Source organism: Esox lucius, chromosome 9 (assembly GCF_011004845.1).
Source record: "Esox lucius isolate fEsoLuc1 chromosome 9, fEsoLuc1.pri, whole genome shotgun sequence".
Taxonomy (NCBI): Eukaryota; Metazoa; Chordata; class Actinopteri; order Esociformes; family Esocidae; genus Esox; species Esox lucius.
The window spans coordinates 3,914,906-3,940,104 of record NC_047577.1 but is presented as its reverse complement, the minus strand read 5'-3'; the positions used below and the strand labels follow the sequence as shown (position 1 = coordinate 3,940,104).

At 41.9% G+C, this 25,199-nt stretch overlaps 2 protein-coding genes and 1 long non-coding RNA gene across 8 annotated transcripts; 2 read left to right on the top strand and 1 right to left on the bottom strand.

The window, feature by feature from the left end:
- The first annotated feature begins 37 nt into the window (after positions 1-37).
- LOC105027476 (zinc finger protein 2-like) lies at positions 38-7,828 on the top strand. Of its 6 annotated transcripts, none has more exons than XM_010899596.5 (4): positions 42-384; positions 1,774-2,356; positions 2,916-3,176; positions 4,496-6,623. In XM_010899596.5, exons 2-4 carry the CDS (start codon positions 1,843-1,845, stop codon positions 4,510-4,512), a joined length of 792 nt encoding a protein of 263 aa, XP_010897898.1. In that variant the 5' UTR covers positions 42-384; positions 1,774-1,842; the 3' UTR covers positions 4,513-6,623. The 6 variants fall into 6 exon arrangements, with proteins under 6 accessions (XP_010897895.2, XP_010897896.2, XP_010897894.2 ...); XM_020049569.3 differs by lacking the exon at positions 4,496-6,623 and adding an exon at positions 3,535-3,921 and having other exon boundaries at positions 43-384; XM_034294536.1 differs by lacking the exon at positions 4,496-6,623 and adding an exon at positions 7,270-7,828 and having other exon boundaries at positions 44-384.
- Positions 6,474-20,780, bottom strand: LOC117592719 (myosin heavy chain, fast skeletal muscle-like). Its single transcript, XM_020049559.3, has 39 exons — positions 20,553-20,780; positions 20,175-20,321; positions 19,877-20,033; positions 19,611-19,638; positions 19,290-19,404; positions 19,071-19,163; positions 18,675-18,735; positions 18,389-18,487; positions 18,201-18,304; positions 17,700-17,838; positions 17,339-17,457; positions 16,828-16,977; positions 16,569-16,739; positions 16,046-16,349; positions 15,342-15,406; positions 15,163-15,250; positions 14,927-15,044; positions 14,717-14,840; positions 14,040-14,176; positions 13,445-13,700; positions 13,043-13,285; positions 12,629-12,805; positions 12,387-12,532; positions 12,112-12,202; positions 11,391-11,780; positions 11,144-11,270; positions 10,786-10,904; positions 10,488-10,684; positions 10,196-10,379; positions 9,931-10,096; positions 9,123-9,247; positions 8,676-8,984; positions 8,294-8,497; positions 8,046-8,171; positions 7,741-7,911; positions 7,311-7,415; positions 7,128-7,223; positions 6,656-6,787; positions 6,474-6,494 (listed from the first exon to the last, which is right to left on the bottom strand). The coding sequence occupies exons 1-39, from the start codon at positions 20,766-20,768 to the stop codon at positions 6,474-6,476; spliced, it is 5,820 nt and encodes a 1,939-aa protein (XP_019905118.2). The 5' UTR covers positions 20,769-20,780.
- On the top strand, positions 10,771-14,866 carry LOC117594935. The gene is made up of 2 exons (XR_004576211.1): positions 10,771-11,826; positions 12,098-14,866. It is a non-coding gene; the product is annotated as an uncharacterized LOC117594935 (long non-coding RNA).
- Positions 20,781-25,199: the final 4,419 nt, after the last annotated feature.

The window sequence follows — 25,199 nt, the reverse complement described above, 5'->3', positions numbered from 1 at the left end:
AACTACAGTTTTTGTAAGTCTGAAGTAGAAAGCTAACTGACAGGTGGCAGAATGTCATCCATTCCATACACAGTGATTTTCACTGTTGTTGTGTGTTTGGGCGGAGTAGAAAGCCAGCAATACGTGCAATTATTATTTCGGCCACTGTTATTTTAGAAATATTCTGAAATTACGTGACCCGGAAGTGCCTTTTTAGACGTGGGTACAGGAGGTGGTAACGAGTGGTAATGAAGAGAACCAACATTTAACTTCAAATAGCGTTGTTATCAAATTTCTAACAAAAATATAGCGTACACCATATTCTAAGGAACATCAAGTTCAAGATAACTTTTTCCCCGATTTGGCTAATGTTAGCCTTTTAGCTGGCTAGCTACAATGTATTTGGTAAGTTAATTTGCAATATTTATAGTATGATATTTAGGGATATTAATTGTTAATTTTAATAACTTCGTTTGTAAATTGATGCAGACCTGGTTACCGTCACCTGAAAATGATTGTTTAAATGAAGCAAATCTGTAAAAGGCTAGCTAACACTAGCTTCAGTAACGTTACCGGGGCTGTAGTGTAATCTCCTTCCTATAGCAATGTACGTTCTCCCATTCTGCGTAGTTGAATTCTCTCGATAGATGTAGCACTGGGTAAAGAACAGGGCAGTTTTTGCTTCATTAAAATCGTCGTTGTGTTTATATTATGTTACTAAAGTAACTTGTTAGCTTTTCTTATGGAGACATAACGCTCTATTGGGAACCAGACCTCTTTGGTATTTTATTTTGATTCTCTAAAATCAAAAGATGACATACTTAACCGAGTAAAGTGAATCCCATTGATTATTGCTGATTCTCTGTGAAGGATTATTTACATTATGTTGGCCACATTCCAATGATTATTGTCCATGTCGTCAAATCCGAGGTCTGTTAAAATGTCACGTGCAATTACGGTACTAACAATCGTAGCCTACTTCGGAGATAAGCACGTTTTCCATCTCACTCTAATATTAATTTTAAGCATTTTTATTTGCCGTTTGGGAGACCGATCACTCGACACTTTCAGGTGAACGTAGCAATGTGACCTTGCTTAAGGAAAATAATTGGAATGCCCATCACGTGTCCGTTCCCATGAAATGACAACCATCTGCAGATCTCCTTTTATTTCACTAGTCACAGAGATACCCAAGATTTCTCCTGGGAAGCGATGCTGCCTCACAGGCTGATGTTTGTGCAACTCACCCGGGTCTTAAATAACTCGGTCAGTTCTCCTGCATCAGCCGATCAAATTAAAATGGCAATGGTGCAAAAGCTTACTGCAGAAAGAAGAACCTGACATATTTTCCAAAGAGACATTTACCGCTGTGATCTAGGGTGGTTTAGCCGTGTTATAGACACTACCTCGACTGGCAATATGACTTGCGTTGTGGGTTTGAATCTAGAAATGTTTCTTTCACTACTCTCACGTGGAGCTAAGCTACTTAGCTGGTTAGTTATTTTTCCAATCAAATTAGCTGCCTTCGGCTTAGGTTTGTGGTGATATTTAAATTGGAGTGGCGGATGCAGAGGAATGGGTGGAGTTTCTTCAGCATCAGTCTGTGAGGCATCAAATAGATGGGTGTTTGCATATTATTTTTGCATACAGAACCTATTCATAAAAATATCAAAATGTGTATTTAATTTCAGACATGATGAAATATTCTTAACCAGTTTTTAGGACTAAAAGGAATGCAATAAACCATTTTGGAAAGAAGATGCAATCACTGTGTTTTACTCTCTCATTTTTCAGTAAAGGCCTTTTAATGCCGGACTGTTTTGCCATTAACTGCCTTGCCTCTGTTGTCACAACAGCACGACAATGAGTAGAGGAAGGAAAACTTTGTCGGATGAAATTGAGAAGAGTTTATTTTCTCTAACTGAGGACAACTTACACCACCTGTGTGAATGTAGTGAAATAGCTGGCGAAGATGTAGGAAAAGACAGCCGGCGCTCACTGCGGCGCATAGTCCTGGAAGCGTTTTGGGAAAAAGTGGATTCAGTGGCATCTGAGGAGCGGGAGTTGTCTTGGTTACTTCAGCTGAAAGAGGACATCAGAAGGATACAGGAGGAAGAGCCTGCGGGTCCCAACCAACCCGACAACGATGCTGCGGATGTGGATGGAGATGTGTTGCTCGGCAACGTGCTGGAGGCAGACCCAGCTCCAGAAGGCCACAGACCAGAGCAGAGGGAGAAGAGCGAGGTTGGGCCCATTCATCTTACCACTCCTGCTAGGGGCCCAATGCCTGGGCCAGAGGGGCCGTCTGGATCCCTGAGGTTGACTGGAAAAACTGAAGTAGCGGGCGAGGCACCGGACGGAGGTACGACTAGTCCAAGTATGTACTGATGAACACAGTTTCCTCAGGTTATTAGTTTGGCCAAAAAAATATTTTAAACCTTTAAGCATTTTCATTTTAAATCATGACTTTCATTTTTTTCTTTTGACTATAATTCATTAAAGAAAATAGATAAAAGGAAATGAAAGAGAACAAGTCTCGATGTCATAATATTTGTTAATAGCCATTTAAGCACATTGACTAACCAGGACTTGCATGAGTAATTTGAACTGAAGTGAAGCGAGTAATAAGCCACTGAAAAGTGGCTTTGTTTTACCCTGACATCGTCATAAATATCTCTGGGTCTCCAAGATTGGTGGGTTGAAATGGGTCTTGTATTCACCCAAGTAAAGTTTGATTGAAGGCAGCAAAGCATAATCTTTACAGGGCTGATTAAAAGAAATGTGGTGTATGAAATCTACAGAAATACTAGTAGATGAACTGCTGAGCTTTCTTTGGTCCATAAATATTGGATAAGCCTTGTGAGATCATGTAGTTCGCTAAAATTATAATCCTTTTTCTCTGGGACAAACGTTCATCATTTGTCTCTTCAACACAGGAGAGCGACGTGGCCAATGTGGAATGTCTGAGAACCTTCAGCAACAGCAGCAAAATGCTGATGCCCCAGACACCAGTCTCTCCAAATCCAAACAAACTGATAAACAACTGCAGAGACCTAAAGGACGGGCAACTGACCATTGCTGCACTCAATGTGAAAAGAGTTTTACTCGTCATGTGCAACTGAAAATTCACCAGAGAATGCATACAGGAGAGAAACCTTACTGCTGCTCGCAATGTGGGAAATCTTTCAATCAAAAAGGTAATCTTAAAATGCACCAGAAAACACACACTAGAGAAAAACTTCACCCCTGCTCTGCCTGTGATAAATGTTTTGCACGAAAGTCCTCTCTTAAAGTACATGAGAAAACACACATGCCTGCCGCAGAAAGTCTTCATGAGTGCTCCTACTGCGAGAAAAAGTTTTCTGTTTTAGCAGCCTTTAAATGTCATTTAAAGATGCACACTCAAGAGAAACCATTCCAATGTTCTGACTGTGGGGCAAAGTTCATTCACCCTAGCTCCTTAAAAGCCCATGAGCTTAAACACAAGCCTGCTGCGGAAAGGCCTTTCCGTTGCACTGAATGTGATGCAGGTTTTACTAACAAAGGTAATCTTAGGTTTCATCAGCTGACACACAACCAGGGAGAGAGACCATACAGCTGCTCTGAGTGTGGGAAATGTTTCTCTCATCCGGTATACTTGAAGGATCACCAGAAAAGACACAGTAAAGAGAAGTTAATTGTCTGTGACAGGTGCGGGAAGACGTTTCACCATCCAGGCAACTTCAGAACTCACATGAAAATACACAGAGATGCAAAGTCATACCATTGCACATACTGTAGTAAGAGCTTCACTTTCAGCCATAGTTTAAGAACCCACCTACGTGTGCATACTGGCGAAATGCCTTATGTCTGTGATCAGTGTGGGAGGAGGTTTACTGAATTCCATACCCTGGTTAATCACCAGCGAACACACACCGGGGAGAAACCTTATCCTTGCTCAGTCTGCGGAAAGAGCTTCAGTCAGTCACAGAACCTGGCTGCACACAAGAGAACTCATACTGGAGAGAAGCCTTACGCCTGTGATCAATGTGGAAAGTCTTTTTCCCGAACTGACGCACTTGCTGTACACAAGCGTATCCACACCGGAGAGAAGCCTTACCAATGTGACATATGCCGGGAGAGGTTCACATATTTAGTAGGACTGTTGAAACATAAGAAAGCACATGAACTTCCTGCAATATTGTCTCAGGTAGATTCTAGCTCTAAATAGAAGATTATTGTCCATTTTTAAACATTTTCAGGACAGATTTGTTGTTCTGCTTATAGAGACACGTATGAGTAACTGAACGACATACTCAAAGGGATCACAGGTTGAGATTGGTGACCAAATACTTTAAATGGACAAAATCCTAGAGAAAAATCTGTAATCTGCTTTACACTAAAAGCTGGAAGTGTAATCACAATTTATAACCCAACAGAATGTGAAACATTTTATTTAATTTTAACCACTATTTTAGTTTTATTAATAAAGTGATGACTTATTTTACCTCTGGTCTTCATTTCCAATCATTTTCAGAACTTTATCACCTCTGAAGTTTATCACCTGGAATTTTGGCCAAAGATCTTTCTTGAAACCTCACACAAAATCTGTTTTAATACGTTCAGTTTGATTCCTGTAATTATTTCAAAGAACATTGTTTCGAAACTAGGTGTAAAATGGTATTCACAAGGCAGGAGATGTTTGAGAAAGTAAGGAATCTCCAGAGCGTGATGTACAAACATAGGCACTCAGCATCCAGTAAATAATTCTAATTTGGCAGCATACTATAAGATAGACAGGCAGTCTTAAAAGCAGTGGAGGATGACATGGTTGACTCAGTTGAGGTTGGTTATGTTTAGAGAGAAAATGACAGTATGTTCAGACTGCTGATTTGAAACCATTGCCATTAATCTGACCCCTGCCATAAATAAATGATAAAATAAACAGAATGTTACAGCTCAACTTTGTCTAGTTATATCCCTTTTGTAGATAATCATTATGAAATATCTGAAATAGGTGGCTCAAGAACTCATTTATTTACTGATGAATTCAGCAAAAGCGCTTTCAAACTTGGAATTTTATGCCTGATTGAGGTATGATAGTACTTGTACTTACAGATTATGAGGTACAATAGTAATTGTATTTACAGATTATGAAGTACAATAGTAATTGTACTTAGATTCTACACATACAGTGCCATTACAGTGTCACTTTCTCCCCATTATGTTGGGTTACAGACTTAGCTAAAACACTTTTTTAGAAATGTGGCAATTTATTGTACATATGTATTCAAACACTTTATTCAGTACTTTTTAGAAGCAAACTTTGGCAGCAATAACAGCTTGGCATCTTGGGTATGCCCCTAAAAGCTTTGCACACCTGCATTTTGGCAGTTTTTCTCATTTTCTTTGCAAAGCTCTGTCAGGTTGAACTATAATCTTAAATCCTTCTCACAGATGTTGAATAGAGATCTGTTCTGGACTTTGGGTGAGCCACTCAATGACATTCATAGACTGGTCAAAAAGCCACTTCAGTGTTGTCATATCTGTGTGCTTTGGGTTGTTGTCTTGCAGAAAGATTAGGAACTTGTACGCATTGTAAAAGCCAGGTGATGAGATGTACCTTGTCTTCACCAGTTGTTGTGCTTGGCATTAAGGCCAAATACTTAGATTTTGAGCTAATCTGACCTGGGAATCTTTCCTAATGCTCTCAGGGTGCTTGCGGCAGATGTCACATACCTTTTACTAAGGAGTCGCTTCGGTCTAGCCACTCCACCATAAAGACTTAATTGATGGAGTGCTGCAGAGATTATCATCTTTCTGGCAGGTAGTCCCATCTCTGCCAAGGAACCCTGAATCTCTTAGTGACCACTAGGTTTTTGGTCAGCTCCCTGACCCAGTTACTTCTTGTTGATTAACTTAGTAGGGCCAACACTAGGAAGAGTGTTGGTGGTTCCAACCTTCCATTTGAGAATGATGGCGGCCACTGTGTTCTTAGGGACCTTCAATGTTACAGAAATTATTTGGTTCCCTTCCCCAGAATCCGGTCTTTCACCTGTGGACTTCATATAGACAGGTATATGGCTTCCCAAATCATGTCCAATCAATTGAATTTACCACAGGTGGACTCCAGTCAAGTTTTTTTTAGTTACATTTTGAGTGTCATAGCAAAGCATCTGCATACCGGAGCACATAGATCAATGTAAATGTGAGATTTCGGTTTACATTTTTTATTTGACTTAGAAACATGGTTTTGCGTAGTCATTTATGGGGTATAATGTATTGATTGATTAGGGAAAAGAAACAATTTGACCAATTTTAGACTAAACCTGGAACCAAATGTGGAAAATGGAAAGGGGTCTGAATACTTTCTGAATACCCTGTAGATATCTATAGATGTATGTTTTGCCTAGCAAAAATTCCACAGTCTGAAAGGAAGTGAATGTTGGCCAACACGTTTAATCAATGCAAAACAATTCCATATTTTATGCAACACAGACAAATGCTTCCCTTTTTCATTCAGCAGCTTCTTTTCCCTGTAACAACAAAGTGAGACATTTTTTTTATGAGGAATAATGCTAAAAACTTCATATAGTAAACTAAGATAACCTTAAAACCCCTAACTGAGTAGAAAAAGTCACCATTGTGATCACATTCTGAACATGAGTCAGCTGTAGGTTTGGCAGCAGTCCTGTACCTTTCCAGAGTCGCGGGTCTTGGCTCGGAGCTTGTTGACCTGAGTCTCAGCGATGTCAGCACGCTCCTCTGCCTCCTCCAGCTCGTGCTGCACCTTCCTGAACTTAGACATGTGCTGATTGGCTGCTTCCTCCTGCGGCGGGACGAGAGAGCCGGAGAGCAACGTCAGCATTTTCCGAGTTTGAAACCTCAGGTAGCAAATTAATCAATTAAGGTATTTCAAAATTATTATTGCCAGATAATTGACAGATTTAGGTCAACCAATTATATATGGGGTTAGATGATGAATAAGAAGGCAAAGTTTGGAATTGGGTAAGTGGTACAAAGTTGCACCCACCTTTGGCACAGCTAATTAACCTTCCATCCTCTCTCCCATAAATTAGCGATACGTAAGCATGGGCAGAATTCTACTAAGGGGAAAAATGTGCATTCAAATGTACGCTTTCTGAGAATTGAAATAATCTGTGACTCACCGCTTCCTCAGCCTGTCTCTTGTAGGCCTTCACTTTCAACTGCAGCTTGTCTACCAGGTCCTGAAGTCTGGCAACGTTCTTCTTGTCCTCCTCAGTCTTTGGGAGAAGATCAAAGAATCAATAAACCCTTTTATTTACACAGAAAACTGCGCATGCTAGTGTGAAGAAGGAACTTTTTCATACCTGGTAAGTCAGCTCCTTGACTCTGCGCTCATATTTTCGGACTCCCTTGATGGCGTCGACACCTCTTCTCTGCTCGGCTTCAACCTCAGTCTCCAACTCACGCACCTGTGTGGAAGAAAAAAACATAGCCACAAATTAACACTTGTGAAATTGGATGCAATATTTTTTGTAAAATAACTTCTACTCATCTACTCAGTCATAAAGTGGCAGTTGATGTAATTTCCTGTAATTTTACATTTCAGTGGAATGAAAAACTAACATTTGTTCCTGCTACTTTTAAAATGTTTTCTGAAGAACTCTGTAATTTTAAATAACTTTTCATTATATAGGTTGTTTATTGAGTGAAGTTATTACACAGTGCTTGTGTTTAAATACATCTCCAGGCTTTCAGGTCTTTCAGTCCTCCATTTTCCCCCAGCTGGTCACTCACCCTGGACTCCAGTTTCTGGAGCTGCTTCTTGCCTCCCTTCATGGCCAGATTCTCAGCCTCATCCAGACGATGCTGCAGGTCCTTGACTGTGACCTCCAGGTTCTTCTTCATCCTCTCCAGGTGAGAGCTGGTGTCCTGCTCCTTCTTCAGCTCCTCAGCCATCATGGCTGCCTGGAATTGTAATTTGTTTAATTCATACACCAATTGGCATCAATCATATCCTTCCTTCTAGATATTCATTGCGGATAACCAGCTACTATTGGCCTTTGGGGGAAAAATCAAGTGGATGTATTTCAAAGACTCACATCAGTGATGGCCTTCTTGGCCTTCTCCTCTGCATTCCTGGCTTCCTGGACAATGTCGTCCACCTCTCCCTGGACCTGTACCAGGTCAGATTCCAGCTTCTTCTTGGTGTTCAGGAGGCTTGTGTTCTGAAGGTGGAAAGTTCCCACAAGTCACAGAACTGCACTGTCAACAATGCATTATGAAACATCAGACGTGTGTAAACAGAAAACTTGATTGAGCTAAACAAGAAATAGCTTTTGATCGGTACCTGGGAGTGTAACAGTCCAACACGCTCGCTGGCGTCGACCAGCTCAGTCTCTGCCACTTTGCGTCCCCTCTCTGTCTGCTCCAGAGCAACCCTCAGCTCTTCGATTTCAGCCACCATCAGGCCGTTTCTACGCTCCACCATGGCTACCTGCTCCTTCATGTCATCTGCGGCGCGGACAGCATCATCAAGGTGCAGTTGGGCATCCTGTGGTGATTCACAATGACACAGGAGTTCATTAGGACTTGCACAAGTGTGATTGGACCATTGACAGGACTTTTTGTATTAGTTCCTTTTATAATTCCTCGGGCTGTTCTCATCAGATTCAAAAACAACATCCTTTCCCATTTTCAGGTTCAAGAGGCAGTTGTCCCAGTCCTTTTACCTTGAGCTGTCCCTGGACGTTCCTCAGCTGCTTGGTGGCCTCAGCGGCCTGCCTGTTGGCGTGGCTCAGCTGGATCTCCATCTCATTCAGGTCTCCCTCCATCTTCTTCTTCACCCTCAGGGCATCATTCCTGCTCCTGACCTCAGAGTCCAGGGTACTCTGCATGGAGTCCAGCACCCTCTGGCTGTTCCTCTTGATCTGTTCCATCTCCTCATCCTTCTCTGCGATCTTCCTGTCCATCTCACCCTTGACCTGGTTCAGCTCCAGCTGCACACGCAGAATCTTGGATTCCTCATGTTCCAGTGTCCCCTGGACGAAGAGAGGCAGTCCGGTGAATGTGTGTTTCGATTTGTGTAGTTCAAGGACTACAAAAAACATCAATTAATGGAGCATTGTTCAACAATGAGTGTTCCATTGCTTTTCTTGCCAAATAGATCTAGTCTATACCTCAGCCTCCTCTAGGGCGGTCTGGATCTCAATCTTCTCTGTCTCCACTGTCTTCTTGGCCTTCTCCAACTCATGGATGCTCTTGCCAGTCTCTCCTAGCTGCTCAGTCAGGTCAGAGATCTCCTCTGCAGAAACACAAACAAACAATGGAGCAGTGTGGATTGGGCAGATTTACAGTGGACAATGCTGATGCTGTAACGTTCGGTCTCATGTCTTGTGTGGCTTTCTGGCCACTGGTGTACTCTGTTATCTCTATGTTGGTTTTCCTTGTCCATGAATTTCACCTGTCCCTGTTGTGTCAGTCGTCACACCTGTTAGTCCTTGTTCTGATTAGGCTGTGTTTGTAAGCCCTGTGTTTATGTCAGTGTTTTGTGAGTTATTGTATGTCAGTCTTGCCGTCGGTGCTAGCCGTGTCTAAGCTCGTTTGAAGTTCTTGCCTAGTGCGCTACCTGTCGTCCCAGGGTTTTCCTGTTGTCTTTCTTGTTTCGCCTAGTGTTTGGTTTGTTGTGTCTTTTGTTTTCTGCAGTTTTACATGTAGTCATGGTCTTCATCCAGTCCTGTTCTGACCGCGTTCACCCTGTTAGACGTCTTGCACTCAATAAACAATCTGCATTTGGATCTTCCCCTGGTCCGTTACCTTTACGTTACCCTGTTAACTAACAGTCCATCATGCAATCTTTCAAATCTAACAATTACTTTTAAAACAACATTTCTATAATGTTTTAAAGCATGTCAACCTTCTGAGGTCATTTTGATGATGAAATGTTTTCAGAACACTAGTCAAACATGATTTCGGTCAAATGCTCACGTTGCAGGTTCTTGTTCTCTCTCTTCAGAGTCTCCAGATGATCCAGGGCCTCCTCGTAGGAGTTCTTCATCTTGAATAATTCAGTGCTCATGGAGCGCGCCTCCTTCTGAGCTCCTTCCAGTTCAGCCTGCCCCTCCTCATACTTCTGTTTCCACTCTGCCAGAACCTGGAAATCCATGGAATTTATCATTAATGAGGGGTTTTAAATCAGTTATTGATATAGCAGACAATTTTTGCCCCTTGGGTGAGGTTAGTTCATTTTCACCTTGTCAAAGTTCCTCTGCTTCTTGTCAAGGTTGGCGGCCATTGCGTTGGCTCTCTCCACATCAATCATGAGGTCCTCCACCTCTCCCTGCAGTCTCTGCTTGGTCTTCTCCAGGGAGGCGCACTTGGAGTTGGTCGCTTCAATGGCCTCCTCAGCCTCCTGTAGACGTTGGGCCAGCTTCTTCCTGTTGGGCATCAAAGGTGTTATGGTGTGTTTCAAAACATCTTAATGTAACATTTTCCCAGAGCTTCCTGAACCCTACCAACCTCTATATTTTAGTTTAATGACTCACTTGGACTCCTCCAGCTCCTCTGTACGCTGGATGGCATCAGTTTCATACTTGGTCCTCCACTGAGCCACCTCACTGTTGGCCTTGGACATGCCACGCTGCAGCTCTGCCTTGGCCTCCTGCTCCTCCTCAAACTGCTCCCTCAGGAGGTCACAGTCATGACGAGCGGACTGGACACCATGAGCCAATGCATTTTTAGCCTGTGAGAAAGATATAGATGAAATCAAATTTATTCCAGTAGAGGTCTTTGTGTTAAGACTTTAATCTCTGGTCGGCAGGAGTTCCTTTATGGATCCCTCACCTTGACCTCCTCCTCAATATGTCTCTTCAGCTCCTCCACCTGCTGGGTGAAAGCCTGTTTGCCTCTGGTCAGCTGAGACACCAAGGCTTCCTTCTCCTCCAGCTGGCGGCCAAACTCACCTGGAGGGACAATATGTTAATAGAGAATCTGTCATGTAAGATTTACATAATGTAGAAAATGTTGTTCTTCCAAATGAAAAACATTGATTTGTACTTCATTATACATATCACCTGGAAGAACATAGAGACATAATGTTAATGGAGAATCTGTCATGTAAGTTTGAAATAATGTGGAAACGGTTGAAAACATGGTTTGTTTTGTTAATTATACATGACTATCATATCTATTGGTATGTTACCATTTTCTGTCAGGAGTCTGGCCCTCTGTGCACTGATGTCATTGACTTGGCGAACATTCTCATCATTTTTGGACTTCAGTTCGCTCAGCTGGTCCTCAAGAGTACGGCACATCTTCTCCAGATTGCCCTGATAGGGAAACATTTTCCATCATTACATTATGTTTGACACTCCCGTCAAGTTAAATTAACTTAAATGGTAATCTAATTTTCCCTTTTCAAATCTGCTTGTCCAAACATCACTACTCACCTTTGCCTTGGCGACTGCCTCCATGTTGCTGGAGAGGTCATCGATCTCCATCTTGTACTCGCTCTTCTCCTTCTCCAGCTTCTGCTTGACACGCTGCAGGTTGTCGATCTGCTCCCCGAGTTCAGCCACGCTGTCGGCCTGCTTCTTGCGCAGAGCAGCGGCTGTGGCCTCATGTTGCAGGGTGGACTCTTCAAGATCACGACGCAGCTTCTGGAACTCAGCCTCGCGCTTCTTGTTCATCTCAATCTGAGCAGCAGTGGCGCCTCCGGCCTCTTCCAGCCTCTCACTGATCTCCTCGAGTTCCCTGGAGAGATCGGCCCTCTGCTTCTCAACCTTGGCCCTGGCTGCACGCTCAGCCTCAATCTCCTCCTCCAGCTCCTCAATACGGGCCTACAACACAAAATCAAACAACCGAATACAATGGGGAAATCTTCTGGTAATGATACAAAGCCAGTATTCAGAGCTATATGACAACAAAGTTGAAACAATCAAACCCAGAAAATTATAATTGTACAATTATTTGATAATAAAATGGCAGTTATGTAAAAAAAAAATGTGTAGTCTTTCATAATCATGTCCTTTACAGCATATTCAAAGAAGAAGCGAAAAGTCAGTCTTCCAACCTATTGAGCCACTATGGAAAATGTGTATGTTTTTTTTTGCCTTTTCTAAGAAATGATTCATGCGTTTATTTTCTTGTCCTACAGGTTCTGTACTCTACCTGAAGTTCCTTGATCTTCTTCTGCAGCTGAGCTCCCATAGACTGCTCATCCTCAATCTTGCTGAGGAGCTGGCTTGTCTCAAACTCCTTCCTAAGAAACACAAATTGGTTGGGTGCAGTGTTGGTTTTAGAATGATAGCGTTAATGCGATGTACCAAGCTATTAACTTGTCTGTCACAGGTAAATGCTAATTTACCGTTACTTGAATTAGTGAGGAACAATCGTTATTTCAATCAACATGTCAGTTAATATTGAGGTCATTTGTTAGTATTTACTTCTTTATCTTCTCGTCAGACTGCTGCTTGTCATTCTCCAGGTCCATTATGGACTCCTGGGCCAGTTTCAGATCTCCCTCCAACTTTCTCTTGGCTCTCTCAAGGTCCATACGGAGCTTCTTCTCTTGCTCCAGAGAACCCTCAAGCTATAAAATAAAAAAACACTAATTGTTGAGAACTCAACAACTGAAGGTAATATCATCTTTCATACCATCAAAACCAAAATGTCCATCTCCACTCACGTCGTCCACTTGCTGTTCCAGCTTGGTCTTGGCCTTGGTCAGAGTGTTGACTTTGTCCTCCTCTGCCTGCAGGTCATCCAGGGTCTGCTGGTGGGCCTCTTGGAGGGCTTTCTTCTCCTTGGTCAGCTTGGCTACACTTTCTTCTACAGACGACATCTCCTCTGTCAGGTTTTTCACCTGACCATAGGGAAGTTAAAAAGTGTCTAAAAGGTGTCTTATTTCATATGTTCTTAGATGACAGTTTACATTGCCAGTCATGGAAGTTGTAAAGGAATGACCTACAATGAATGAGCTTCATTCTTTGCAATGCATTTCTATGCACCCAACTCAACCGACGTTTTTTTCTGTTTAGCTATGTTTCGACTTAATTCTTGTTTGGATTGTTTGGATAGATAGTCTCTTCTGAGACAATACCTTGTTTTCAGTGGCGTGCTTCTCCTTCTCCACTTTGGCCAGGGTGAGCTCCAGGTCATCAATGTCCTTCTTCAGCTCAGAACATTCGTCCTCCAGCTTCCTCTTCTTGGCAGTCAACTCGGCATTCATCTCCTCCTCATCCTCCAGCCTCTCGGTCGTCTCTTTGAGTTTGGCCTCCAGCTGGATCTTACTCTTGATGAGCCCCTCACACCTTTCCTCAGCATCATTTAGATTCTCAGAGTCCTGTAATAAAAGGAACAAAATATAATGTCGGCCATAATTAGTCAGAGGTTACAACAAGGGCAAAATCTTTGTTTCTAGTGTTGATGTGTTTGGATGTTTGTGTGTGTAAATAATATTACATGTGTATTGGTATGTCTGTGGGGATTGTTGCACACTCACAGATGCGACTTGGAGTGCCAGGTCATTTTTCTCCTGAACCAATGCCACCATCTTCTCCTCCAACTCCTTCTTCTTGGCCAAAGCCTTTGCTAGGTCTCCCTGCATCTTCTCAAAGTTCTCCTTCATGTTGGCCAACTCCTTCTCAGACTCTGCGCTCTTCAGCAGAGGCTTGATCTTGAAGTACAACTTCATCCATGGCCAGTGTTTCACGTTCATGAATGAGCGGATGTTGTACTGGATGGAGTAGATGGACTCTCTGGTTGACAGAATGAATAGAGTTGCATGTCTCAGTCTCCATTCTAAGATCAGAAATAACTTTACACTTTGTTAAAACCTGGCATTGTAAAAGCTTGGATGGTCATTTCTTAGATTCTTAGCTCTGTCTATAATTTTGTGAGGGCTTACATTTCTCCAGACCCTATCTTAGTGTTGCTTTTATTAAAACTAAAGAGTGTCGCTTCAATGAACTATTATAATACATATGGTCCTTTCTCATAAAAAAGAATTCTGCATATAGAGTATGTACTGTACGTGAATGGGTCTGTTTATTAAAGACATTACATTCAGATGATTCACAAAAAACAGATGTGCTCACCTCCTCTCCATCATCTTGGAAAACTCTCTCCTCATGAGGAATCCACGGCTAAGAGCCTGGAGCATGCCGACCAGAGAGGCCAGCTTCTCATCTCTCATCTCCTCCAGGACGCCCAGAAGACCGGCTTTGAAGAACACCTGAGACAGATAGACATGGCCAACTATGAAACCAAAGTCATACTGATGGTGACACATAGAAATGGTTTAATCAAAAGACGTGAACAACTTTACAGGTTTGATGGGATGGTTGTTTATAATGTATAATACATTTAAGGCAAATATTTGGACACTGACACAAGTTTCATAATTTTGTCTCTGTACGCCCATACAATCGATTTGAAAAGAAACAACCGAGATGCAATTGAAGTGCAGACTTTCAGCTTTAATTCAAGGGAGCTGAACAAAAATATTGTATTAAACATTTAGGAATTGCAACCATTTTTATAGAGTCCCTTTATTTTAGAAGCTCAAATGTAATTGTTAATTTGGATGTGAATACTCTCATATTGAAGCTGAGATACTGAACTTTAAGCCCATGTTCATTATTTAACTGTAACGTGAATATATTTTGGTAAACAGCCTAAATAACAAAACTTGTCAGTGTCCTAAATACTTCTGGACCTAACTGTAGTTTTTGATTTTATCCATTTTTGCTTCTGCTGGGCGTATTTAACTGACCTTGGTGTGACCAAACTTGTAGTCCTCATGATTCACATCAATGGACCCAAGCAGCTTCTCAGAAGCCTTCTTGTTGTCCATGAACTGACCCTCGGGGATGACACTGGCATTCAGTACTTTGTACCTGAATAAAGACAAATCTAAGTTCTAGCCTGGTTGTATTACATAAAAGCTAATTCTTTCATTACATGTACATTTGTTTGCATGTACCTCTGCTTGAAGTCAGCGTAGAGGATTCGGCTTGGGAAGCCCTTCCTGCAGATCCTGATGCCCTCCAGTACACCGTTACACCTGAGCTGGTGGATGACCAGGAAGTTCTCCATCAGACCTGGAAGAATGAACCAAGTCTCTGTTAATATTTGGAAACTAGCTAAAGATTAGTCTTCTTAAATTTATAGACACCATACTTATAAGACTTAATATTTATTTAAATGTTCATTGGATACCTGGAGTCTTGGACTCATTGGGGATCAGGCAGCGCACAAAGTGGGGATGAGTGCTCCTCAGGTTGGTCATCAGCTTGCCCAAGTTCTCCTGTAGGGGCGTTACAAACCATTTTCTTAGAACAATAAAGATATTCAATGTTTGTCTGTTAAAGGACTGATTATATACATTGAAATCTCACCCTGAACTGGGAGGACACAGTCTGCATAGAACCACCCTTCTTCTTTCCTCCTTTCTTGGTTGTATCTGTTCAAATGGGGAAATAAAAGGCATAAAATTAGTTAAATATGAGAAATCCAAAGAAGCCCTGCCTTCATGCACAATATAAACAAATGCTTGCAATTACATTGTTCAAAGTAATGTTTATTTCATGTGTAACCTTACCCAGTAATTAACCCTGATGATATTGCAATAAAAACGTAAGCAAAAGTATGGGTTTAAGTTGTAAATGATGCATCATTTAATTTTTGAAATGCGGCTAGTGTAATTTGAGCAATTTCCAGACAATGTCAAGGATTTCCCCGAACACACCCTTCTGAATGGGTGCAGTTGGAGGCAGACGGTCAATTTAATGATTTACGGAGGGACAGAGGGGATAAGAACAAAAAGAAAATGTTTACAAGATGGAAGCTGTTGAGTATTGACCTTCGTTTGTGAGTGTGTAACGGAAAGATAACGAGTCTCACCAAGTGCTCCTGGAAATCTAAATGTGGTTAGAAAGTAAAAGTCTTCCTGAACTCCTACGCTCCAGAACAAGCTATGGTTTTATCTATATTTATTGAAGTGGAATATAAATGGAATATAGTAAATTAATAATATCAATAATAAATACAATTGATTTTCAAAACTAAATCTGCTTTCCTCTGTTGATCATACTGTTCTTACCCTCAGGTGGGGCAGCAGGGTACAGGCCAGCCAACAGTTTGACTGAGGACTTTCCATACAGCTGACAGACTGAGTCGTTCAGGGGGTCCTTGTTCTTCTCCAGCCAGCCAGTGATGTTGTAGTCCACAATGCCGGCGTAATGCACCAGAGAGAAGTGGGCCTCTGCCTTGCCCTTGGCAGGCTTGGGCTTCTCAAACGCCTGGGTTTTGCCAAGATGCTGGTCGTACAGCTTGTTCTTGAAGGTTGTGTCCGAAGACTTGGGGAACATGCACTCCTCTTCAAGGATGGAGAAGATGCCCAGGGGCTTCATGAAAAACAGAGAGTATTATTTAGTACAATAGTCCTAATTTCAATAGTTACTACATACAGGATTACTATAGGATTATATTAATTTAGAGGCACAAAATATGAAATTGTTTGTTTAAAACAGTCAGATATGTTATACCACTGTGATAATATCTTACACAGCCCTTCATATTCATTTTGTTTTTGCGGTACATTATAATCATCACAATCTGCTTACCTTCTCAATGAGCTCAATACAGGCAGCCAAGTCCATGCCAAAGTCAATGAACTCCCATACAATTCCCTCCTTCTTGTACTCCTCTTGCTCCAGGACAAACATGGTGTGGTTGAAGAACTGTTGCAGTTTCTCATTGGTGAAGTTGATGCACAGCTGTTCCATGCTGTTGTACTGTTGATGGATTTTAAAAGGGATTATTTCATCGTACAATACTGCTATCCATCTAAATTATAACATATTTTCTTGTTCTTCTGCTCACATCAAAGATCTCAAATCCGGCAATATCCAGCACACCGATGTAGAACTGCCTTGGCTGCTTGGTGTCCAACATCTCGTTGATACGAATGACCATCCACAAGAACATCCTCTCATAGATGGACTTTGCCAGAGCTGAGACGGCGTTGTTAACCTACATTGACAATACCCCATTAAATAAGATGTTGACAATGTCTAGCAAAAACATTAAAATAATAAAAAAAGAGCAATGCAGACTTGCACCAAATATAACGCCGGTGGTCAAAAATGTACCAACTCCCTCCGGCCAAATAACGTGCTGCTTGCATTAAAATTCAAAGTGGGCATATATTTTTTCAAGAAACAATAAAATGTCTCAGTTTAAACATTGATATTTTGTTTTTGTACTATATTCTATTGACTATAGTGTTTACATGATTTGCACATCATTGCATTCTGTTTTTCTTTATATTTTACAGAGCGTCACCACTTTTTCTGGAGACGGGGTGGTTGATTATTGTGTTTAGCTCCCGTACCTGAGGTACAGTCTGTCCCTTGGTGACATACTCATTGCCAACCTTCACTCTGGGGTAGCACAGAGCCTTCAGCATCTCGGCTGAGTTCAGACCCAGCAGGTAGGCGATTTTATCAGCCACTGGAGAGAGAACCAATGAGAACAGACTCAATGCACTCAAGATTACTTGTTTCTGATGTCTGATTTGGGTTTTGATTCTCTTTTACGTCCGTCATTTGAAATATGTTGTGGAGATTGGAGCGTGATCTCCAAGACTGATCTGCCTGCCTTTCATTTGGCATCATTGGCCCAAGGTGTTTTATTTCCAGATTGTCAATAGGAATGGGACTGCTGCACATCGTATATCCACGTTTGGGACTCACCCTCTGTGCCGTCTGGCTCGGCCTGCTCCTCACGCTGCTTCTGCTTGAATTTCAAGTTACCATGGTGCAACACGGCTCCGGTCAGCTTGTAGATGCTGACCTTCTCTTCGTTACTGAAGCCCAGGATTGTAATGGCGTCCTGTCATTTGAGAAGAGGAGGAACAACAGTCATAAGTTGAATGGCTGTATGTTAATTTACACCACAGTTCTCTAGAACAAGCGGGAGAAGGACAGGCTTTGATGAAGCACAGAAAACAGGTGTGTACAGTTGCTCAGGGCACATCGTCTCGTGGATCTGGATGCCTCACATGTGTGGATAAACCGTGTGGGCATGAAGAGTACTTTGAAGCACATGCTTGACACAAACATTTCGAATTTACATTTAACGTATCACAAAAAGATTAAATCCCAGCTACCACCGAGCTGGAATGGTAAAATGCACTGTGTACGCATGGGCTTCCAAACCATTTAATATTTTGTTAGGTTAAAACTTTGACTCACGTCTGTGGCGTCCAGCTCTGCTTTGTCGTCGATGCTGTTCACAGCGATCTGACCCTGACTGCACATGGGGAAGTCGTAGGGGTTGGTGGTGATGAGGGACATTTCTGTGGAGAATGGAGTCTGGCTTGTCAGTTATCTCTTAGAACAGAGATATTCTCAATATCCTGGCGTTTTTAACTATGACATACCGACGATCTCAGGTTTGTGGCCTGTCATCATCTGGAAGAAGATGTGATAGCCTCTCTCATCGGGCAGCTGGAAGGTCACTCTGGACTTCTCCAGCAGGTCTGAGAGAGAAAGAAGTAAAATTTAGGGAGAGCAAAAACATTTTAGAAGAGAGTGAGTGTGACGTAGAGTAAGCAGTAAAAAAGGGAGAGAAATGAGAGAACAAAATATACAATTATGCTAGATGATCTCCAAGAAACAGTATGTGTGAATTTAGAAAGCAATCAAACACAATGAAAACCAACTCACAGGTTTCAATATCAGCTTTAGCCAGTTTACCACCTTGGAAATGAATCCTGATGAATTTACCCTGAAGCAAAGCATTGTGGGGCAGAAAGAGTTCAGTGTAAACCAACATTTTATTCTGATACAAATTTTTATTTTATCAAGCCGATGCATAATAATCTTTATTCAAAAATGTGTTATTTCCACTTTGACATTTTTTACTTTATTATTTTTTTTGCCAAATGTATCAAGTCCAATAAATAATTTCAGTTATTTCAGACCCTTTGCATTTTATAGTTTGCTAGATATCCATTGTTATAGTTTGTTTGATATTTGATGGAAAATTAAGATCAATCACTCATTATATTTGCTGAAAGCTACCAGTGAAAAAATCTTCAACCCCCTGATCTTCATACTTACAAAGCGAGAGGAGTTGTCGTTCCTCACGGTCTTGGCATTACCGTAAGCCTCCAGCAGAGGGTTGGCTGCAATGATCTGATCCTCAAGAGATCCCTGGTTGAGACAAACACAAGTGCATCCAAAATTGGTGAAGTTTGTTTTTCCTAAAACAGGATTCACAGCATGAAATAACCTTTTCACTGCCAACTTATTTTCCAACTGAAAATAAAAACATCTTACCTGCATTTTGCCAGGGTCTGCTTCCTTCTTCTTCTCTCCACCTGAAACTGCGATGGTGGCAAAGTACTGGATGACACGTTTGGTGTTGACAGTCTTTCCTGCACCAGATTCTCCACTGGTTAATATGACAGAGAAAGAGCAGTTTTAGTTACATGATCAGTTGTGTAAGACTGTCCTTCACTAAAACAGAAACATGAACTCAAACTGCTTTCCAACATAAGTAAATCATTATGACATCATGTATTTAACCACAATAAGTGACCAACAACTTGACTGCAATATGAACACTTATATCATTATGAATTCAGAGGAAGAACTTACGTAATCAGGACTGACTGGTTCTCCTTATCTGTAACCCAAGACATGTTGCTTGTCATTCAGAAGAAATTCTTTGAAAGGATCACCATGAATTACATTGTGGAAAACCTTTCATTCAATGGCAGTGGAATTGATCATCTACCTGGAATTGATCATTTCCATAATTCTATCTATCTATCTGTGTGTCTGTCTATCTGTCTGTCTGTCTGTCTATCTATCTATCTATATCTATCTATCTATTCGTACATCCATCCAACTAGAGCTCGTACCAATCAGCATGAACTGAAAGGCGTTGTCAGATACGGAGAAGATGTGGGGTGGAGCCTCCATCCTCTTCTTCCCTCTGTAGGCGTTGACAACCTCCATGTCGTACACAGGAAGCCACTTGTAGGGGTTCACCGTGGCACAGAAGAGCCCGGAGTAGGTCTGGAGGAGGAGGAGCACAGGGAATGAAGGGATTGGCAGACCGATTCAGTTTCAACTGGATATTATGTGAAATTTTGCCATTCATTAATGTCTAGTATTGTATGTGTGAATTCCTCATGGTTGTGTGTGTGTGTTTCTTACATAGATCATCCATGCTGCATAACGCTCTTTGAGGTTATACAGGACAGAGGCTTCGTTCAGGTAGGTCATCATGGCCATGTCCTCAATCTTGTCGTACTTCGGGGGGTTCATCTCAAAGATGTCTGACTCTTTGAACTCTACTCCTTCCTGAGAGGTCAAACTGGGTATGACCAAATGCTCTTTGCTAATGAATTACAAGTTTGATCTTACAAAAAGACAAATCCCTTTTCAAACCCCATTTATGCCTTCATCTGAGCTTTTCTCTTTCATGAAGACCTTGGGGCTGATATGTAAGCTCTAATAAATTACCTAAAGAGATACAAGCAATAACCTTTAACATTGGTTTCACTTTCATTGTGTTTCTCAGATTAGCCTTACCTGCTTAGAGCCGTCAGGTTTTGTAACCGTCACAGTGCACTTTCCATTGGCCCTGCCAGTGACCAAACCCTTGAGGTACAGCTCCACCTTATCTGGAACATAGCAGGCGTTCTTTGAATCAAAGGGCTTGGCTTGTGCCTCCATCCGCTCCTTCTCAGACTTGCGGAGGTACACGGCGGCCTTGCCGTAGATTTCCATCTCTGCGTCCGTACTCATGTTGACGGATCACTGGGAAAGAAAGAAAACCAGAAACACGATTGACTCTGTGGTTCTTCCTCAGTCAGTAGTTATGAAATTGGTGTCTCTTATGGAATATTCTAATCACAAGGAGACTCAAAAGACCTCTCACCTGATATTTCCCCTCCTAAAGATGAATTAGTACTTCTTTCAGGATCCTGTGAAATATGATCATTTTGTGAATATGAAGGTCTCTAAAGCCTTATAATTTGGCCCTTTATTCAACTAGATTTTTTACAGCCAAGTCCAAAACCACCAGTGAAAATCCCGACTGTCTTGATCAACTAAATACCCAGAAAACCCATGCTCAACCACCCCCCTTATTTTACAAACAGCTGTAGAGGCGTTTGAGATCGAACTTATTCACAGCATTCAAACATTACAAATATCTTTAAACAATCTTACAGGAGATAAAATAAATACATTCAGGAGTCCATTCAAGCAATGCAGTTCATCCCTCAGATTCTGAGTGCAAAGATGAGATACGAGTCTAAGATGAAGAGCGTCTTACCACAGAGGAAGGAGGTGTCTGGGTTAGTGATGCTGGGGCCTAAGACTCCTTATATCTGGTTAAAGGTGCCAACCAAGCAGAAGTTAATTATGGACCAGTCTGGAGAAGGACATGGATCGACAGAGACCTCCCCCCAGACAAGTGTCTTTGTGTCTCACTAGTGCCCCCCCCCCCCAACCCCTTCCAGGATGGCCACTCTCCTGTTACATTATATTTAATGTAATATTTATCTCTGAATTTAATTTAACTTGAATATTTCATAAATGAGAGATTTCATTACACCTTTTTAGGCCAGTATGGAAAGTTTCATTCCAATCTGACTACCACATGTCCTCAAATACTTTAACTAACTATGCTTTGACAAATATAACACCAAATATGTTAAAATGTAAAATTGAATGTGACCTTTTTTAGGTTAACTGTAGAGTCATAAATCATCATTAACTACTTTATATATTCAATACTTTTGTTTAATTGTGGTTGTAAAAATATCTACATTTTCTTTACCACATAGGTTAGATGGAGTTGCTTTTTACCGTGCTCTGTTTTGATTCATCACCTTGGTGTAACTTTATTAAATAAACATTTAAAAACATTAAGGCTTTCAATAATAGCTTATAAAAGATTTTAAACTAATGTTTAGTTATTTGTCTACAGTATGAGATATTAAAGAAGCTGGAGGTGCATTTATTTGTCTCACATTTCAGCTGGCTAAAATGGTCCAGTAGGATTTCTAAGACTTAACATACCATCATACCAGTATTTCAATAATCTTCTCCACTCATATTGCTGACAGCAACATACTGGAACTGCCTCAAGCCTTTATAATACTTTGAAGTAAACCGCGTTTAGCAGCTGAGCTGGCTGTGATGAAATGGATGTTCAATTAATTGGAACTAAATCGGGGTGACAACAAACAGAACATTCTGATAGAAATGATTTGGGAAGATCAGACTTAATTCTACTTTCAAGTAGAATAGGAAATGTATTGACTTAACACGTCTAATAGCAATACTCTTTCTCGATTTCTCGTGACTGAGTACACCCTTCTTTTGATGAACTTTCCAACCAGCACATCAGTTACCTGTCTCCTGCCGTTTAAAATTTAGAAGGACATGAGGGCCTGGCCCACACCTGAGGAGTACCTGGCTTGAAAGACCCGTTGCTGTCCCTGTACAAAGTCCTCCTGGTTGTGTTGCAGATCAAGACGATACCTAACGATTTCAGCTGCCACTGTGCTGACACGTCCCCCATGTTGTCCCTGTCTTTGTCCATCTGGTCATGGTTCTGACCTGGACTAAGTTTAAATAGACTCAAAAGCATTTATTAATTATTACGATGTGTACTCTTAATATGTTAAACCAGCACAGCCAGAAGAGGACTGGTCACCCCTCTGAGCCTGGGTCCTCTCTAGGTTTCTTCCTAAATTTCGGTCTTCTTAGCAAGTTTTTCCTAGCCACTGAAATTCAACACTACTGTTGTTTGCTCCTTGTGGTTTAAGGCCAGGTGTTTTGTAAAAGCGCTTTGTGACAGCTGCTGATGTAAAAAGGGCTTTATAAATATATGTGATTGATTTAGTGCCAAAAGCTCCAAGGAGGGAACTACTGGACATACTTGTTGAGCAAGGTGCTGGACTTACCAGCTGAAAGATGTCCCTGAAGGCCTTTTAATTTACTGGAAGGGGCTCTCGTCTTTACTGCATCCAAGGTTTATTGTTTTGTATATTTGCCAACACAGCCTAATTCTGGCACGGATGACAGAGTTGTCTGCCCGATGTGGACGGGACGTTCGTGACATTCAAGGTATTTTAATGTGCAAAGATCTGGCAGAGTACATGACCTTTGTTTGTACATTTGAAGGGGGCGTGGGTACAACTGACTTTGGATCAGTTTCATATGGAATATGTACTGTAGCTCTCGAAGATATTCACCCCTTTAGACTTTTCCACATATTATTGAGTTAGAACATGAAATCAAAATTGATTTAATCAGATGCTTTTGCCACTGATCAACAAAGCCCATAAGTTCAATATGAAAAATCTAAAGATTGTACTTAATTCATTATAAACCCCCGTTAGTATTAGAGGCACCTCTGACAGCAATTCTTACCCTTTTGTTTTTGCTAAATTGTTCAAGCTACGCCAAGTTGGATGAGGACCTTTGGTGAACAGCAATTTTCAACTCTTTCCATATTGGATTTAATTCCTGGCCTTGACTAAGTCTCACTAGGATGTAGACCTTTATGTTTTTCAGTGACTCCAGTGTAGCTTTGGCTGTATGTTTGTGGTCATCGCCATGCTGAAAGATAAATCTTCTCCCATGTCCCAGGTCTCTTGCAGACCTCAACAGGTGTTCACTTTTCGGATTTGTCTGCATTTTGCTGAATTCATTTTTCTCCTATATCTTCACAAGCTTTCACAGCTCAGCTGGGGAAGACAGTCTCTGCTTTAGAGACGCCATAAGTCTCTTGGTGGCCCCCTTGACTAGTGCCCCTCCTGCCCGGATACTCTGTTTTTGAAGACCTGTTCTTGGCAGATTTTGTGCCATTTTACAGTGCTCTGGGTGATATTCAATGCCTTGGAAGTGTTTTTATATCCTACCCCTGATTGATGTTTTCATAGATCCTTCATGATGGAGTATTTATCAGGAAACAACTCACTGTTATTACACAGAGACAAGTATATTTAACCTGAACTATCTGGCCTGACAACCCCTTGTTGTCCCTGTCCAAAGTTGTGTTGCACTAATTTCTGCCTTGTGATTCCTGCTGTCACTGACCACAGCCCACCTGGTTGTCCCTGTCCCACAGCCCACCTGGTTGTCCTTGTCCCACAGCCCACCTGGTTGTCCCTGTCCCACAGCCCACCTGGTTGTCCTTGTCCCACAGCCCACCTGGTTGTCCCTGTCCCACAGCCCACCTGGTTGTCCCTGTCCCACAGCCCACCTGGTCGTCCCTGTCCCACAGCTCACCTGGTCATCCCTGTCCCACAGCCCACCTGGTCATCCCTGCCCACAGCCCACCTGGTTGTCCCTGTCCCACAGCCCACCTGGTTGTCCTTGTCCCACAGCCCACCTGGTTGTCCCTGTCCCACAGCCCACCTGGTTGTCCCTGTCCCACAGCCCACCTGGTTGTCCCTGTCCTTGTCTATATGGTTATTCAGCCTATCTGGATCGTGCCTAAAAGCTCTGGACACACCTGTCTTTCATGGCCCATCTGAATATGCAAACATATTGATAGTGTCTGTATAGGACATTGTGACAGCTACTGATGTAAAAAGCTAAATACATTTGATTGATTGATTCTGACTTCTTGGTTGAAAGGCAGCCTCAAATTTGATCTGTGACGTATTTAGGGAATTCCTGTAATGAATGCACCCAGAGAGAGTGAGATGGCTGGATCCAAACTCAGAGCCCAGCATGTTTATTTGGTAATCCAAACATCTATACAGGAACATGCAGGTACTGGTCAAAGAGCAGGCAGAAGGTCAGTAACACTGGTATCAACCCAGACAGGAGGCAGAAGTATCAAAGGGGATGATCCAAAGACGTGGTCAGACAGGCAGGCCCGGGTCAGGACACCAGAACATACTAGGACAACACTTACAAACTATCTACGGCACAGAATGACTCTCATCAAACAGACTTAGTAGGGTTGCAATATCACAAACAACACCTCACAAGGACAGGGTTTGAATGACCAGGCTATATTTCACAAGGACAGGGTGTGAATGACCAGGCTATATCGTGGCTGCCAGAAAAAGAGGGAGAACACCGGTGAGTGGCATTTAGATGATTAGTATTCAGGGGATTGGGATCTGCTGTGAGGGGTGCGTTCAGGGGATTGGGATCTGCTATGAGGGATGCGTTCAAGGGGGTTGGGATCTGCTTTGAGGGGTGCGT